The 22,249-nt window shown below is 49.9% G+C and overlaps 1 protein-coding gene across 4 annotated transcripts in view; it reads left to right on the top strand.

The window, feature by feature from the left end:
- The first annotated feature begins 700 nt into the window (after positions 1-700).
- The window catches only part of LOC138658052 (myosin-IIIb-like), a 167,235-nt gene continuing 145,686 nt past the window's right edge, over positions 701-22,249 (top strand). For 2 of the 4 annotated variants that reach the window (XM_069745625.1, XM_069745629.1), the window contains exon 1: positions 715-875. In XM_069745625.1, the coding sequence (XP_069601726.1) occupies positions 753-875 (123 nt within the window). In that variant the 5' untranslated portion in view covers positions 715-752. Of the gene's footprint in view, positions 876-22,249 lie in introns of all 4 variants that reach the window. The other 2 variants (XM_069745640.1, XM_069745634.1) reach the window with 2 other exon arrangements.

The following is a 22,249-nucleotide window of genomic DNA, read 5'->3' as shown; positions in this document are numbered from 1 at the left end:
TGACTGCGCAATATAGTACGTGGCTCTGGGCAATATACTACGTGGCTGGGCAATATACTACGTGACTGGGCAATATACTACGTGGCTGGGCAATATACTACGTGACTGGGCAATATACTACGTGGCTGGGCAATATACTACGTGACTGGGCAATATACTACGTCGCTGGGCAATATACTACGTGGCTGGGCAATATACTACGTGGCTGGGCAATATACTACGTGGCTGGGCAATATACTACGCGACTGGGCAATATACTACGTGACTGCGCAATATACTACGTGGCTGCGCAATATACTACGTGGCTGGGCAATATACTACGTGGCTGCGCAATATACTACGTGGCTGCGCAATATACTACGTGGCTGGGCAATATACTACGTGGCTGGGCAATATACTACGTGGCTGGGTAATATACTACGTTACGTGGACATACATATTCTACAATACCCGATGCGTTAGAATCGGGCAGCCATCTAGTATATATACACACACACAGGACACATATATCTATACACTCAGGAGATTATATATATACAGTCACGCAGTATATACACCCTGTATATATATATACACACACAGGACACATATATCTATATTACACACAGGCAGGTGCAGGTGCCTGGATCCCACGTTCCTTATCTCGGTGACCCGGTGACCCGCCGCCTCCTCCTCTCACACCCGCTGGGTGGCGCCTCCTGCCGGGGATGATGTGGGCGGCTCCGGGCTGACACACTGAGGAGCGGAGACACATGGAGCTGCCGGCCGGGCTCCCGGCTCCTGTCCCCGGGGAGGACGCGGCGTCACTGCCGGATCTGGACGAGGAGAAGCTGCTGAGCGCCCTGCACACCCGGTACCTGCAGCTGCGGGTGTATGTGAGTGACCCGAGAGCGCCCGACACCACAGGCCACCCCAAGGTGTAACCCCTGCCCCAATATATGACCCACTGTACACCCGACCCCCCTACTATACACCCCACCCCCACTATACACCGGACCCCCCACTATATAACCCTCTACTGTACACCCGACCCCCCACTATACACCGGACCCCCCACTATATAACCCTCTACTATACACCCCACCCCCACTATACACCGGACCCCTCTACTATATAACCCTCTACTATATACCCCACCCCCCCACTATACACCGGACCCCCCACTATATAACCCTCTACTGTACACCCGACCCCCCACTATACACCGGACCCCCCACTATATAACCCTCTACTATATACCCCACCCCCCCACTATACACCGGACCCCCCACTATATAACCCTCTACTGTACACCCGACCCCCCACTATACACCGGACCCCTCTACTATATAACCCTCTACTATACACCCCACCCCCACTATACACCGGACCCCTCTACTATATAACCCTCTAATATATACCCCACCCCCCACTATACACATGACCCCCCACTATATAACCCTCTACTATATACCCCACCCCCACTATACACCCCACCCCCACTATACACCGGACCCCCCACTATATAACCCTCTACTGTACACCCGACCCCCCACTATACACCGGACCCCTCTACTATATAACCCTCTACTATACACCCCACCCCCACTATACACCGGACCCCTCTACTATATAACCCTCTAATATATACCCCACCCCCCACTATACACATGACCCCCCACTATATAACCCTCTACTATATACCCCACCCCCACTATACACCCCACCCCCCACTATACACCGGACCCCTCTACTATATAACCCTCTACTATATACCCCACCCCCCACTATACACCCGACCCCCACTATATAACCCTCTATTATATACCCCACCCCCACTATACACCCGACCCCCCACTATATAACCCTCTATTATATACCCCACCCCCACTATACACCCGACCCCCCCACTATATAACCCTCTACTATACACCCGACCCCCCATTATACACCCAACCCCCCACTATATAACCCTCTATTATATACCCCACCCCCACTATACACCCGACCCCCCCACTATATAACCCTCTACTATATACCCCACCCCCACTATACACCCGACCCCCACTATATAACCCTCTACTATACACCCCACCCCCACTATACACCCGACCCCCCCACTATATAACCCTCTACTATACACCCGACCCCCACTATACACCCAACCCCCCCACTATATAACCCTCTACTATACACCCCACCCCCACTATACACCCGACCCCCCCACTATATAACCCTCTACTATACACCCGACCCCCCACTATATAACCCTCTACTATATACCCCACCCCCCACTATACACCCGACCCCCCCACTATATAACCCTCTACTATATACCCCACCCCCCACTATACACCCGACCCCCCCACTATATAACCCTCTACTATATACCCCACCCCTACTATACACCGGACCCCTCTACTATATAACCCTCTACTATATACCCCACCCCCACTATACACCCGACCCCCCACTATATAACCGTCTACTATATACCCCACCCCCCACTATACACCGGACCCCTCTATTATATAACCCTCTACTATATACCCCACCCCCCACTATACACCGGACCCCCTACTATATAACCCTCTACTATATACCCCACCCCCACTATACACCGGACCCCCCACTATATAACCCTCTACTATATACCCCACCCCCACTATACACCGGACCCCCCACTATATAACCCTCTAATATATAACCCACCCCCACTATACACCGGACCCCTCTACTATATAACCCTCTACTATATACCCCACCCCCCACTATACACCGGACCCCTCTACTATATAACCCTCTACTATATACCCCACCCCCACAATACACATGACCCCCCACTATATAACCCTCTACTATATATCCCACCCCCCACTATACACCGGACCCCTCTACTATATAACCCTCTACTATATACCCCACCCCCACTATACACCGGACCCCCCCATTATATAACCCTCTAATATATAACCCACCCCCACTATACACCGGACCCCTCTACTATATAACCCTCTACTATATACCCCACCCCCACTATACACCCGACCCCCCACTATATAACCCTCTAATATATAACCCACCCCCACTATACACCGGTCCCCTTTACTATATAACCCTCTACTATATACCCCACCCCCACTATACACATGACCCCCCACTATATAACCCTCTACTATATACCCCACCCCCACTATACACCCGACCCCCCACTATATAACCCTCTACTATATACCCCACCCCCCACTATACACCGGACCCCTCTACTATATAACCCTCTACTATATACCCCACCCCCACTATACACCGGACCCCCCACTATATAACCCTCTACTATATACCCCACCCCCACTATACACCGGTCCCCTTTACTATATAACCCTCTACTATATACCCCACCCCCACTATACACATGACCCCCCACTATATAACCCTCTACTATATACCCCACCCCCCACTATACACCCGACCCCCCTACTATATAACCCTCTACTATATACCACACCCCCCACTATACACCCGACCCCCCACTATATAACTCTCTACTATATACCCCACCCCCCACTATACACCGGACCCCCCACTATATAACCCTCTACTATATACCCCACCCCCCACTATACACCGGACCCCCCACTATATAACTCTCTACTATATACCCCACCCCCCACTATACACCGGACCCCTCTACTATATAACCCACCCCCACTATACACCCGACCCCCCACTATATAACCCTCTACTATATACCCCACCCCCACTATACACCCGACCCCCCACTATATAACCCTCTACTATATACCCCACCCCCCACTATACACCGGACCCCTCTACTATATAACCCTCTACTATATACCCCACCCCCACTATACACCCGACCCCCCACTATATAACCCTCTACTATACACCCCACCCCCACTATACACATGACCCTCTACTATATACCCCACTATACACCCGACCCCCACTATATAACCCTCTACTATATACCCCACCCCCCACTATACACCCGACCCCCACTATATAACCCTCTACTATATACCCCACCCCCACTATACACCCGACCCCCCACTATATAACCCTCTACTATATACCCCACCCCCCACTATACACCGGACCCCTCTACTATATAACCCTCTACTATGTACCCCACCCCCACTATACACCGGACACCCCACTATATAACCCTCTACTATATACCCCACCCCCACTATACACCCGACCCCCCCCTATATAACCCTCTACTATATACCCCACCCCCCACTATACACCGGACCCCTCTACTATATAACCCTCTACTATATACCCCACCCCCACTATATAACCCTCTACTATATACCCCACCCCCCACTACATAACCCTCTACTATACACCCCACCCCCACTATACACCCGACCCCCCCACTATATAACCCTCTACTATATACCCCACTATACACCCGACCCCCACTATATAACCCTCTACTATATACCCCACCCCCACTATACACCCGACCCCCCACTATATAACCCTCTACTATATACCCCACCCCCACTATACACCCGACCCCTCACTATATAACCCTCTACTATATAACCCACCCCCACTATACACCGGACCCCCCACTATATAACCCTCTACTATATAACCCACCCCCACTATACACCGGACCCCTCTACTATATAACCCTCTACTATATACCCCACCCCCACTATACACCCGACCCCCCACTATATAACCCTCTACTATATACCCCACCCCCCACTATACACCGGACCCCTCTACTATATAACCCTCTACTATATACCCCACCCCCACTATACACCCGACCCCCCACTATATAACCCTCTACTATACACCCCACCCCCACTATACACCCGACCCCCCACTATATAACCCTCTACTATACACCCGACCCCCACTATACACCCGACCCCCCCACTATATAACCCTCTATTATATACCCCACCCCCACTATACACCCGACCCCCCCACTGTATAACCCTCTACTATACACCCGACCCCCCATTATACACCCGACCCCCCACTATATAACCCTCTATTATATACCCCACCCCCACTATACACCTGACCCCCCCACTATATAACCCTCTATTATATACCCCACCCCCACTATACACCCGACCCCCACTATATAACCCTCTACTATACACCCCACCCCCACTATACACCCGACCCCCACTATATAACCCTCTACTATACACCCGACCCCCACTATACACCCGACCCCCCCACTATATAACCCTCTATTATATACCCCACCCCCCACTATACACCCGACCCCCACTATATAACCCTCTACTATACACCCCACCCCCACTATACACCCGACCCCCCACTATATAACCCTCTACTATACACCCGACCCCCACTATACACCCGACCCCCCCACTATATAACCCTCTACTATACACCCCACCCCCCACTATACACCCGACCCCCCACTATATAACCCTCTATTATATACCCCACCCCCACTATACACCCGACCCCCCCACTATATAACCCTCTACTATATACCCCACCCCCACTATACACCCGACCCCCACTATATAACCCTCTACTATACACCCCACCCCCACTATACACCCGACCCCCCACTATATAACCCTCTACTATACACCCGACCCCCACTATACACCCGACCCCCCCACTATATAACCCTCTACTATACACCCCACCCCCACTATACACCCGACCCCCCCACTATATAACCCTCTACTATACACCCGACCCCCCACTATATAACCCTCTACTATATACCCCACCCCCCACTATACACCCGACCCCCCACTATATAACCCTCTATTATATACCCCACCCCCACTATATAACCCTCTACTATACACCCGACCCCCCATTATACACCCGACCCCCCACTATATAACCCTCTATTATATACCCCACCCCCACTATACACCCGACCCCCCCCCACTATATAACCCTCTACTATATACCCCACCCCCACTATACACCCGACCCCCACTATATAACCCTCTACTATACACCCCACCCCCACTATACACCCGACCCCCCACTATATAACCCTCTACTATACACCCGACCCCCACTATACACCCGACCCCCCCACTATATAACCCTCTACTATACACCCCACCCCCACTATACACCCGACCCCCCCACTATATAACCCTCTACTATACACCCGACCCCCCACTATATAACCCTCTACTATATACCCCACCCCCACTATACACCCGACCCCCCCACTATATTACCCTCTACTATACACCCCACCCCCACTATACACCCGACCCCCCACTATATAACCCTCTACTATACACCCGACCCCCACTATACACCCGACCCCCCCACTATATAACCCTCTACTATACACCCCACCCCCACTATACACCCGACCCCCCCACTATATAACCCTCTACTATACACCCGACCCCCCACTATATAACCCTCTACTATATACCCCACCCCCACTATACACCCGACCCCCCCACTATATAACCCTCTACTATATACCCCACCCCCACTATACACCCGACCCCCCCACTATATAACCCTCTACTATATACCCCACCCCCCACTATACACCGGACCCCTCTACTATATAACCGTCTACTATATACCCCACCCCCACTATACACCCGACCCCCCACTATATAACCCTCTACTATATACCCCACCCCCACTATACACCCGACCCCCCACTATATAACCCTCTACTATATACCCCACCCCCCACTATATAACCCTCTACTATATACCCCACCCCCCACTATATACCCGACCCCCCACTATATAACCCTCTACTATATACTCCACCCCCACTATACACCCGACCCCCCCACTATATAACCCTCTACTATATACCCCACCCCCACTATACACCCGACCCCCCACTATATAACCCTCTACTATATACCCCACCCCCCACTATACACCGGACCCCCACTATATAACCCTCTACTATACACCCGACCCCCACTATACCCCCGACCCCCCCACTATATAACCCTCTACTATATACCACACCCCCCACTATACACCCGACCCCCCACTATATAACACTCTACTATATACCACACCCCCCACTATACACCCGACCCCCACTATATAACCCTCTACTATATACCCCACCCCCACTATACACCCGACCCCCCCCACTATATAACCCTCTACTATATACCCCACCCCCACTATACATCCGACCCCCCCACTATATAACCCTCTACTATATACCCCACCCCCCACTATATACCCGACCCCCCACTATATAACTCTCTACTATATACCCCACCCCCCACTATACACCCGACCCCCCACTATATAACCCTCTACTATATACCCCACTATACACCCGACCCCCCACTATATAACCCTCTACTATATACCCCACCCCCACTATACACCCGACCCCCCCACTATATAACCCTCTACTATATACCCCACCCCCACTATATAACCGACCCCCCACTATATAACCCTCTACTATATACCCCACCCCCACTATACACCCGACCCCCCACTATATAACCCTCTACTATATACCCCACCCCCCACTATACACCGGACCCCTCTACTATATAACCCTCTACTATATACCCCACCCCCACTATACACCCGACCCCCCACTATATAACCCTCTACTATACACCCCACCCCCACTATACACCCGACCCCCCACTATATAACCCTCTACTATACACCCGACCCCCACTATACACCCGACCCCCCCACTATATAACCCTCTATTATATACCCCACCCCCACTATACACCCGACCCCCCCACTGTATAACCCTCTACTATACACCCGACCCCCCATTATACACCCGACCCCCCACTATATAACCCTCTATTATATACCCCACCCCCACTATACACCTGACCCCCCCACTATATAACCCTCTATTATATACCCCACCCCCCACTATACACCCGACCCCCACTATATAACCCTCTACTATACACCCCACCCCCACTATACACCCGACCCCCACTATATAACCCTCTACTATACACCCGACCCCCACTATACACCCGACCCCCCCACTATATAACCCTCTATTATATACCCCACCCCCCACTATACACCCGACCCCCACTATATAACCCTCTACTATACACCCCACCCCCACTATACACCCGACCCCACACTATATAACCCTCTACTATACACCCGACCCCCACTATACACCCGACCCCCCCACTATATAACCCTCTACTATACACCCCACCCCCCACTATACACCCGACCCCCCACTATATAACCCTCTATTATATACCCCACCCCCACTATACACCCGACCCCCCCACTATATAACCCTCTACTATATACCCCACCCCCACTATACACCCGACCCCCCCACTATATAACCCTCTACTATACACCCCACCCCCACTATACACCCGACCCCCCACTATATAACCCTCTACTATACACCCGACCCCCACTATACACCCGACCCCCCCACTATATAACCCTCTACTATACACCCCACCCCCACTATACACCCGACCCCCCCACTATATAACCCTCTACTATACACCCGACCCCCCACTATATAACCCTCTACTATATACCCCACCCCCCACTATACACCCGACCCCCCACTATATAACCCTCTATTATATACCCCACCCCCACTATACACCCGACCCCCCCACTATATAACCCTCTACTATACACCCGACCCCCCATTATACACCCGACCCCCCACTATATAACCCTCTATTATATACCCCACCCCCACTATACACCCGACCCCCCCCCACTATATAACCCTCTACTATATACCCCACCCCCACTATACACCCGACCCCCACTATATAACCCTCTACTATACACCCCACCCCCACTATACACCCGACCCCCCACTATATAACCCTCTACTATACACCCGACCCCCACTATACACCCGACCCCCCCACTATATAACCCTCTACTATACACCCCACCCCCACTATACACCCGACCCCCCCACTATATAACCCTCTACTATACACCCGACCCCCCACTATATAACCCTCTACTATATACCCCACCCCCACTATACACCCGACCCCCCCACTATATTACCCTCTACTATACACCCCACCCCCACTATACACCCGACCCCCCACTATATAACCCTCTACTATACACCCGACCCCCACTATACACCCGACCCCCCCACTATATAACCCTCTACTATACACCCCACCCCCACTATACACCCGACCCCCCCACTATATAACCCTCTACTATACACCCGACCCCCCACTATATAACCCTCTACTATATACCCCACCCCCACTATACACCCGACCCCCCCACTATATAACCCTCTACTATATACCCCACCCCCACTATACACCCGACCCCCCCACTATATAACCCTCTACTATATACCCCACCCCCCACTATACACCGGACCCCTCTACTATATAACCCTCTACTATATACCCCACCCCCACTATACACCCGACCCCCCACTATATAACCCTCTACTATATACCCCACCCCCACTATACACCCGACCCCCCACTATATAACCCTCTACTATATACCCCACCCCCCACTATATAACCCTCTACTATATACCCCACCCCCCACTATATACCCGACCCCCCACTATATAACCCTCTACTATATACTCCACCCCCACTATACACCCGACCCCCCCACTATATAACCCTCTACTATATACCCCACCCCCACTATACACCCGACCCCCCACTATATAACCCTCTACTATATACCCCACCCCCCACTATACACCGGACCCCCACTATATAACCCTCTACTATACACCCGACCCCCACTATACCCCCGACCCCCCCACTATATAACCCTCTACTATATACCACACCCCCCACTATACACCCGACCCCCCACTATATAACACTCTACTATATACCACACCCCCCACTATACACCCGACCCCCACTATATAACCCTCTACTATATACCCCACCCCCACTATACACCCGACCCCCCCCACTATATAACCCTCTACTATATACCCCACCCCCACTATACATCCGACCCCCCCACTATATAACCCTCTACTATATACCCCACCCCCCACTATATACCCGACCCCCCACTATATAACTCTCTACTATATACCCCACCCCCCACTATACACCCGACCCCCCACTATATAACCCTCTACTATATACCCCACTATACACCCGACCCCCCACTATATAACCCTCTACTATATACCCCACCCCCACTATACACCCGACCCCCCCACTATATAACCCTCTACTATATACCCCACCCCCACTATATAACCGACCCCCCACTATATAACCCTCTACTATATACCCCACCCCCCACTATACATCCGACCCCTCACTATATAACCCTCTACTATATACCACACCCCCCACTATACACTGGACCCCCACTATATAACCCTCTACTATATACCCCACCCCCACTATACACCCGACCCCCCACTATATAACCCTCTACTATACACCCAACCCCACTATATACCCCTCTACTATATACCCCACCCCCACTATACACCCAACCCCCCCACTATATAACCCTCTACTATATACCCCACCCCCACTATACACCCGACCCCCCACTATATAACCCTCTACTATATACCCCACCCCCACTATACACCCGACCCCCCCACTATATAACCCTCTACTATATACCCCACCCCCCACTATATACCCGACCCCCCACTATATAACTCTCTACTATATACCACACCCCCCACTATACACCCGACCCCCACTATATAACCCTCTATTATATACCCCACCCCCCACTATACACCCGACCCCCACTATATAACCCTCTATTATATACCCCACCCCCCACTATACACCCGACCCCCCCACTATATAACTCTCTACTATATACCACACCCCCCACTATACACCCGACCCCCACTATATAACCCTCTATTATATACCCCACCCCCCACTATACACCCGACCCCCACTATATAACCCTCTACTATATACCCCACCCCCACTATACACCCGACCCCCCCACTATATAACCCTCTACTATATACCCCACCCCCACTATACATCCGACCCCCCCACTATATAACCCTCTACTATATACCCCACCCCCCACTATATACCCGACCCCCCACTATATAACTCTCTACTATATACCCCACCCCCCACTATACACCCGACCCCCCCACTATATAACCCTCTACTATATACCCCACTATACACCCGACCCCCCACTATATAACCCTCTACTATATACCCCACCCCCACTATACACCCGACCCCCCCACTATATAACCCTCTACTATATACCCCACCCCCACTATATAACCGACCCCCCACTATATAACCCTCTACTATATACCCCACCCCCCACTATACACCCGACCCCTCACTATATAACCCTCTACTATATACCCCACCCCCACTATACACCCGACCCCCCACTATATAACCCTCTACTATATACCCCACCCCCACTATACACCCGACCCCCCCACTATATAACCCTCTACTATATACCCCACCCCCCACTATATACCCGACCCCCCACTATATAACTCTCTACTATATACCACACCCCCCACTATACACCCGACCCCCACTATATAACCCTCTACTATATACCACACCCCCCACTATACACCCGACCCCCCACTATATAACACTCTACTATATACCACACCCCCCACTATACACTGGACCCCCACTATATACCCCTCTACTATATACCCCACCCCACTATACACCCGACCCCACTATATAACCCTCTACTATACACCCGACCCCACTATATACCCCTCTACTATATACCCCACCCCCACTATACACCGGACCCCCACTATATAACCCTCTACTATATACTCCACCCCCACTATACACCGGACCCCCACTATATAACCCTCTACTATATAATCCACCCCCACTATACACCCGACCCCCCCACTATATAACCCTCTACTATATACCCCACCCCCACTATACACCCGACCCCCACTATATAACCCTCTACTATATACCCCACCCCCACTATACACCCGACCTCCACTATATAACTCTCTACTATATACCCCACCCCCCACTATACACCCGACCCCCACTATATAACCCTCTACTATATACCCCACCCCCCACTATACACCCGACTCTCCACTATATAACCCTCTACTATATACCCCACCCCCACTATACACTCGACCCCTCTACTATATAACCCTCTACTATATACCCCACCCCCCACTATACACCCGACCCCCACTATATAACCCTCTACTATATACCCCACCCCCCACTATACACCTGTCTCTCCACTATATAACCCTCTACTATATACCCCACCCCCACTATACACATGACCCCCCACTATATAACCCTCTACTATATACCCCACCTCCACTATACACCCGACCCCCCCACTATATAACCCTCTACTATATACCCCACCCCCACTATACACCCGACCCCCCACTATATAACCCTCTACTATATACCCCACCCCCACTATACACCCGACCCCCCACTATATAACCCTCTACTATATACCCCACCCCCACTATACACCCGACCCCCCACTATATAACCCTCTACTATATACCCCACCCCCACTATATAACCCTCTACTATATACCCCACCCCCCACTATATAACCCTCTATTATATACCCCACCCCCACTATACACCCACCCCCTACTATATAACCCTCTACTATATACTCCACCCCCACTATACACCCGACCCCCCCACTATATAACCCTCTACTATATACCCCACCCCCACTATACACCCGACCCCCTCTATATAACCCTCTACTATATACCCCACCCCCCACTATATACCCGACCCCCACTATATAACCCTCTACTATATACCCCACCCCCCACTATACACCCGACCCCCCACTATATAACACTCTACTATATATCACCCTCTACTATATACCCCACCCCCCACTATATACCCGACCCCCCACTATATAACTCTCTACTATATACCCCACCCCCCACTATACACCCGACCCCCCCACTATATAACCCTCTACTATATACCCCACCCCCACTATACACCTGACCCCCACTATATAACCCTCTATTATATACCCCACCCCCCACTATACACCGGACCCCTCTACTATATAACCCTCTACTATATACCCCACCCCCCACTATACACCCGACCCCCCACTATATAACCCTCTACTATATACCCCACCCCCCACTATACACCCGACTCCCCACTATATAACCCTCTATTATATACCCCACCCCCACTATACACCCGACCCCCACTATATAACCCTCTACTATATACCCCACCCCCACTATACACCCGACCCCCACTATATAACCCTCTACTATATACCCCACCCCCACTATACACCTGACCCCCACTATATAACCCTCTATTATATACCCCACCCCCCACTATACACCGGACCCCTCTACTATATAACCCTCTACTATATACCCCACCCCCCACTATACACCCGACCCCCCACTATATAACCCTCTACTATATACCCCACCCCCCACTATACACCCGACTCCCCACTATATAACCCTCTATTATATACCCCACCCCCACTATACACCCACCCCCTACTATATAACCCTCTACTATATACCCCACCCCCACTATACACCCACCCCCACTATATAACCCTCTATTATATACCCCACCCCCACTATACACCCACCCCCTACTATATAACCCTCTACTATATACCCCACCCCCACTATACACCCGACCCTCCACTATATAACTCTCTATTATATACCCCACCCCCACTATACACCCGACCCCTCACTATATAACCCTCTACTATATACCCCACCCCCCACTATACACCCAACCCCCCACTATATAACCCTCTATTATATACCCCACCCCCACTATACACCCACCCCCTACTATATAACCCTCTACTATATACCCCACCCCCACTATACATCCGACTCCCCACTATATAACCCTCTATTATATACCCCACCCCCACTATACACCCACCCCCTACTATATAACCCTCTACTATATACCCCACCCCCCACTATACACCCGACCCCCCACTATATAACCCTCTATTATATACCCCACCCCCACTATACACCCACCCCCTACTTTATAACCCTCTACTATATACCCCACCCCCACTATACACCCACCCCCACTATATAACCCTCTATTGTATACCCCACCCCCACTATACACCCACCCCCTACTATATAACCCTCTACTATATACCCCACCCCCACTATACACCCGACCCTCCACTATATAACTCTCTATTATATACCCCACCCCCACTATACACCCGACCCCCACTATATAACCCTCTACTATATACCCCACCCCCACTATACACCCGACCCCCACTATATAACCCTCTACTATATACCCCACCCCCACTATACACCCGACCCCCACTATATAACCCTCTACTATATACCACCCCCCCACTATACACCCGACCCCACACTATATAACTCTCTACTATATACCCCACCCCCTCTATACACCCGACCCCCACTATATAACCCTCTACTATATACCCCACCCCCACTATACACCCGACCTCCACTATATAACTCTCTACTATATACCCCACCCCCCACTATACACCCGACCCCCACTATATAACCCTCTACTATATACCCCACCCCCCACTATACACCCGACTCTCCACTATATAACCCTCTACTATATACCCCACCCCCACTATACACTCGACCCCTCTACTATATAACCCTCTACTATATACCCCACCCCCCACTATACACCCGACCCCCACTATATAACCCTCTACTATATACCCCACCCCCCACTATACACCTGTCTCTCCACTATATAACCCTCTACTATATACCCCACCCCCACTATACACATGACCCCCCACTATATAACCCTCTACTATATACCCCACCCCCACTATACACCCGACCCCCCCACTATATAACCCTCTACTATATACCCCACCCCCACTATACACCCGACCCCCCACTATATAACCCTCTACTATATACCCCACCCCCACTATACACCCGACCCCCCATTATATAACCCTCTACTATATACCCCACCCCCCACTATATAACTCTCTACTATATACCCCAGCCCACTATACACCCGACCCCCACTATATAATCCTCTACTATATACCCCACCCCCACTATACACCCGACCCCCCCCACTATATAACCCTCTACTATATACCACACCCCCCACTATACACCCGACCCCCCACTATATAACACTCTACTATATACCACACCCCCCACTATACACCCGACCCTCCACTATATAACCCTCTACTATATACCCCACCCCCACTATACACCCGACCCCTCACTATATAACCCTCTACTATATACCCCACCCCCACTATACACCCGACCCCCCACTATATAACCCTCTACTATATACCCCACCCCCCACTATATAACTCTCTACTATATACCCCACCCCCACTATACACCCGACCCCCACTATATAACCCTCTACTATATACCCCACCCCCACTATACACCCGACCCCCCCGCTATATAACCCTCTACTATATACCACACCCCCCACTATACACCCGACCCCCCACTATATAACCCTCTACTATATACCCCACCCCCACTATACACCCGACCCCCCCACTATATAACCCTCTACTATATACCACACCCCCCACTATACACCCGACCCCCACTATATAACCCTCTACTATATACCTCACCCCCCACTATATACCCGACCCCCCACTATATAACCCTCTACTATATACCCCACCCCCACTATACACCCGACCCCCCCACTATATAACCCTCTACTATATACCCCACCCCCACTATACACCCGACCCCTCACTATATAACCCTCTACTATATACCCCACCCCCCACTGTACACCCGACCCTCCACTATATAACCCTCTACTATATACCCCACCCCCACTATACACCCGACCCCTCACTATATAACCCTCTACTATATACCCCACCCCCCACTGTACACCCGACCCCCCCACTATATAACCCTCTACTATATACCCCACCCCCACTATACACCCGACCCCCCACTATATAACCCTCTACTATATACCCCACCCCCACTATATAACCCTCTACTATATACCCCACCCCCCACTATATAACCCTCTATTATATACCCCACCCACACTATACACCCACCCCCTACTATATAACCCTCTACTATATACTCCACCCCCACTATACACCCGACCCCCCCACTATATAACCCTCTACTATATACCCCACCCCCACTATACACCCGACCCCCTCTATATAACCCTCTACTATATACCCCACCCCCCACTATATACCCGACCCCCACTATATAACCCTCTACTATATACCCCACCCCCCACTATACACCCGACCCCCCACTATATAACACTCTACTATATACCACACCCCCCACTATACACCCGACCCCCACTATATCACCCTCTACTATATACCCCACCCCCCACTATATACCCGACCCCCCACTATATAACTCTCTACTATATACCCCACCCCCCACTATACACCCGACCCCCCCACTATATAACCCTCTACTATATACCCCACCCCCACTATACACCTGACCCCCACTATATAACCCTCTATTATATACCCCACCCCCCACTATACACCGGTCCCCTCTACTATATAACCCTCTACTATATACCCCACCCCCCACTATACACCCGACCCCCCACTATATAACCCTCTACTATATACCCCACCCCCCACTATACACCCGACTCCCCACTATATACCCCACCCCCACTATACACCCGACCCCCACTATATAACCCTCTACTATATACCCCACCCCCACTATACACCTGACCCCCACTATATAACCCTCTATTATATACCCCACCCCCCACTATACACCGGACCCCTCTACTATATAACCCTCTACTATATACCCCACCCCCCACTATACACCCGACCCCCCACTATATAACCCTCTACTATATACCCCACCCCCCACTATACACCCGACTCCCCACTATATAACCCTCTATTATATACCCCACCCCCACTATACACCCACCCCCTACTATATAACCCTCTACTATATACCCCACCCCCACTATACACCCACCCCCACTATATAACCCTCTATTATATACCCCACCCCCACTATACACCCACCCCCTACTATATAACCCTCTACTATATACCCCACCCCCACTATACACCCGACCCTCCACTATATAACTCTCTATTATATACCCCACCCCCACTATACACCCGACCCCCCACTATATAACCCTCTACTATATACCCCACCCCCCACTATACACCCAACCCCCCACTATATAACCCTCTATTATATACCCCACCCCCACTATACACCCACCCCCTACTATATAACCCTCTACTATATACCCCACCCCCACTATACACCCGACTCCCCACTATATAACCCTCTATTATATACCCCACCCCCACTATACACCCACCCCCTACTATATAACCCTCTACTATATACCCCACCCCCCACTATACACCCGACCCCCCACTATATAACCCTCTATTATATACCCCACCCACACTATACACCCACCCCCTACTTTATAACCCTCTACTATATACCCCACCCCCACTATACACCCACCCCCACTATATAACCCTCTATTGTATACCCCACCCCCACTATACACCCACCCCCTACTATATAACCCTCTACTATATACCCCACCCCCACTATACACCCGACCCTCCACTATATAACTCTCTATTATATACCCCACCCCCACTATACACCCGACCCCCCACTATATAACCCTCTATTATATACCCCACCCCCACTATACACCCACCCCCTACTATATAACCCTCTACTATATACCCCACCCCCCACTATACACCCGACCCCCCACTATATAACCCTCTATTATATACCCCACCCCCACTATACACCCACCCCCTACTTTATAACCCTCTACTATATACCCCACCCCCACTATACACCCAACCCCCCCCACTATATAACCCTCTACTATATACTCCACTCCCCACTATACACCCGACTCTCCACTATATAACCCTCTACTATATACCCAAACCCCCCTATACACCCGACCCCCACTATATAGCTCTCTACTATATACCCCACCCCCCACTATACACCCGACCCTCCACTATATAATCCTCTACTTAGTATAGACTAGAGTCTACTATATTCCCGACCCCTCACTATGTAACCCTCTGCTATATACCCAACTCCCCACTATATAACCCTCTACTATATACCCCTCCCTCCACTATATACCCGACCCCCCGTAATATATAACCCTCTACTATATACCCTACTATATATCCTGACCCTGACTTTATACTCCTCACTATGCGCACTACTCCCCTCTGTGTCCCGACTCCTCTACTGTATAACCAACTCCCTCTATACACCCAACCCCCCTCACTTTATTCTCTACTCTCCTGTGCTCTATACCTGACCGTCCTCCACTATATACCCTGACCCCCACTATATAACTCTCTACTATATACCCCAATCCCTCACTGTATACTCCACTATATACCCATAGCTGGCAATGAGTCTCTTACAACGCTCTGGAGGAATTTTGGCCATTTATCTCTGCAGAATTGTAATTCGGTCACATTAAGGTCAGGACTTTGACTAGGCCACTCCAAAGTTTTAATTTTGTTTTTCTTGAGCCATTCAGAGGTGGACTTGCTGGTGTTGGATCATTGCCCTGCTGTATATCCCAAGTGCTCTTCAGCTTGAGGTCACACACAGGTGGCCCGACATTCTCCTTCAGGATTGTTTGGTAGACGGCAGAATTCATAGTTTCATTTACCACAGCAATTCTTCCAGGTCCTGAAGCAGCAAAACAGCCCTAGACCATCACACTACCACCACCATATTTTATTGATGGTATGATGTTCCTTTTCTGAAATGCTTTGTTACTTCTACGTCAGATGTAATATGACATACACCTTCCAAAAGTTCAACTTTTCTCTCCTCAGTCTACAGAGTATTCTCCCAAAACTCTTGGGGATCATCAAGATGTTTTCTGGCAAAAATGAGTTAAGACTTTATGTTCTTATTGCTCAGCAGAGGTTTTTGTCTTGGCCATTTTCTCCAGTCTTTCTTATGGTGGAGTCTTGAACATTGACCTTAACGGAGACAAGTGAGGCCTGCAGTTCTCTGAAAGTTGTTGTGGTGTCTTTTGTGATCTCTTGGATGAGTCGTTGCTGCTCTGTTGAGGTAATTTTGGTCGGTCGGCCGGCCTATCCTGGGAAGGGTCACCACTGTTTGATGTTTTCGCCATTTGTGGATAACGGCTCTCACTGTGGTTCGCTGGAGTCCAAAGCTCGAGAGATGGCTTTATAAACCTTTCCCAGACTGAGAGATCTCAATAACCTTTTCTCATTTGTTCCAGAATCTCTTTGGATCGCGGAATGATGTTTAGTTTTTGAGGAATCTTTTGTTTTACTTCACTTTGTCAGGCAGGTGCTGTTTAAGTGATTTCTTGATTAAGACAGTAATCAGGCCTGTGTGTGGCTAGGGAATGTGAACTTGTTTTTCCCAAAGATGTGATAAACCACAGTTAACTTATGGGGGGGGGGAGGGCACAATCAGTTTTTCACACAGGGCCCTGGAGGTCTGGATTTCTTTTTCAATAATAAAAACCTTTGTCAAGAATTCCTTAATAATACAAATTCACAATATCACATGCCGGGAGGGCATGAGTGCCACGCGCTGTGATCTTTGGAGCAAACAGTTCTCTGCTGCCTCCTATCATCTGGACAATTACCGTATTTTTCGCTTTGTAAGACGCACTTTGTAAGACACCCAGGGGGTGTCCAGGTGCCTGGTGGTTGCTGGCCATTGCTGCGGGTGTCTCCTGTGCCCAGCGGTGCTGCGTGGGTGTCCGCCGCTGCCCGGGGCTCTGCTGACATTTTGCGACAGGCCAGAGCCCCAGCACTTCCAGGGTTCCACGTGCGCTGGTCTCCGGGAATATGGCCACCGCCTGTGTTGGCGCATGCGCTGATGGTGATTTCGGGATCAAGACCTCAAGAGATGAGATTGACAAACGTTCTTCCACTGTCTTGTTAATGGGTAAGCTCCATAGCCACGGCTATTTCTGAAGGGTGTGAGATCTTCCTTTAGGCCAAGTTCACGCGGGGGCGTTTTTTTTTTTTTCCAGCAAAACCTGAGTGCTTGGCAGGAAAGAAGCTGCGGCAAAAGCGCAGGTTTTGCTGTATTTTTCACGGCGTTTTTGGTGCGTTTATTTAATGCAATATTTTTCCATGCAATTCAATGGGTGAAAAACGCTGAATGTGACATTCTCTTATGTCCAAAAAACAACAAGCGAAGCACAAAATCCTGATGTCATAAACCGAGCTGTGTGCATGGGATTTCTGAAATCTCATAGACATAGCTGGTATTATCAAATGCAGCTGAAAATTAGCATAAAATCATAAAAAATGCAGCAAGACTGCCCAGTGTGAACTCAGCCTTATTCCGCTCCAAACCTATTAAGCCTTTTCCTGTCTCTCTGTCTATGCACAGTACACATCCTGTTCAGTCACCTGGGCATAAAGAGGACGGCTTGTCTGCTCACATCATTGGTACAGTCTATTCTACATAGCGGCTGCTTTGAGTGCGAGCTCCTGTTTCGTTAGGATAAACGGGAGAGAGGCTGTGAGGGACCTCAAGGATCTGTAATATTTTCTATGACAACCTACAATTATAAACTGCATTCTGTGATTATCTCCGTCTAATATTTACATTTGTTTGGTGATCTGAAACATATGAGTGTGAAAACATGCAAAAGAATAGAAATCGGGACGGGGGTGAACACGTTTTCACACAACTGTGTACCCCAATCGCCCACTATACACTGCTCTGCTATGTACCCCCACTATATACTCTGACCCCGCCACTATACACCCACTATATACTCCCTGCTATAGTCCCTCGGCTATATACCCTACTATATACTTCTACTCCCCGCTATATACACTGGCTTCCTTCTATATACCCCCCACTATATACCTTGACCCCTACACTACGGTATATATCACCCACTATATACCCGACAGACCCCTCCACTATATACCCTGACACCATTATACACTCCCTATGCACCCCCACTATATACCCTGGCCCACACTATTTACCCCAACCCCTGCACTATATAGCCCCCACTATATACTCCCCACTGTGCACCCTGACCCTCCAATATAGCTCCCTGACTATATACCCCCCCACTATATACTTCGACTCCCCACTATATACGCTGGCTTCCTTCTATATACCCCCCACTATATACAGTGGGGCAAAAAAGTATTTAGTCAGTCAGCAATAGTGCAAGTTCCACCACTTAAAAAGATGAGAGGCGTCTGTAATTTACATCATAGGTAGACCTCAACTATGGGAGACAAACTGAGAAAAAAAAATCCAGAAAATCACATTGTCTGTTTTTTTATCATTTTATTTGCATATTATGGTGGAAAATAAGTATTTGGTCAGAAACAAAATTTCATCTCAATACTTTGTAATATATCCTTTGTTGGCAATGACACAGGTCAAACATTTTCTGTAAGTCTTCACAAGGTTGCCACACACTGTTGTTGGTATGTTGGCCCATTCCTCCATGCAGATCTCCTCTAGAGCAGTGATGTTTTTGGCTTTTCGCTTGGCAACACGGACTTTCAACTCCCTTCTATAGGGTTGAGATCTGGAGACTGGCTAGGCCACTCCAGGACCTTGAAATGCTTCTTACGAAGCCACTCCTTCGTTGCCCTGGCGGTGTGCTTTGGATCATTGTCATGTTGAAAGACCAAGCCATGTTTCATCTTCAATGCCCTTGCTGAAGGAAGGAGGTTTGCACTCAAAATCTCACGATACATGGCCCCATTCATTCTTTCATGTACCCAGATCAGTCGTCCTGGCCCCTTTGCAGAGAAACAGGCCCAAAGCATGATGTTTCCACCACCATGCTTTACAGTAGGTATGGTGTTTGATGGATGCAACTCAGTATTCTTTTTCCTCCAAACACGACAAGTTGTGTTTCTACCAAACAGTTCCAGTTTGGTTTCATCAGACCATAGGACATTCTCCCAAAACTCCTCTGGATCATCCAAATGCTCTCTAGCAAACTTCAGACGGGCCCGGACATGTACTGGCTTAAGCAGTGGGACACGTCTGGCACTGCAGGATCTGAGTCCATGGTGGCGTAGTGTGTTACTTATGGTAGGACTTGTTACATTGGTCCCAGCTCTCTGCAGTTCATTCACTAGGTCCCCCAGCGTGGTTCTGGGATTTTTGCTCACCGTTCTTGTGATC

The sequence above is a fragment of the Ranitomeya imitator genome, chromosome 1 (genome assembly GCF_032444005.1).
Source record: "Ranitomeya imitator isolate aRanImi1 chromosome 1, aRanImi1.pri, whole genome shotgun sequence".
Classification (NCBI taxonomy): Eukaryota; Metazoa; Chordata; class Amphibia; order Anura; family Dendrobatidae; genus Ranitomeya; species Ranitomeya imitator.
The sequence above is the reverse complement of the archived record's forward strand: the minus strand, read 5'-3'. Positions and strand labels throughout refer to the sequence as shown.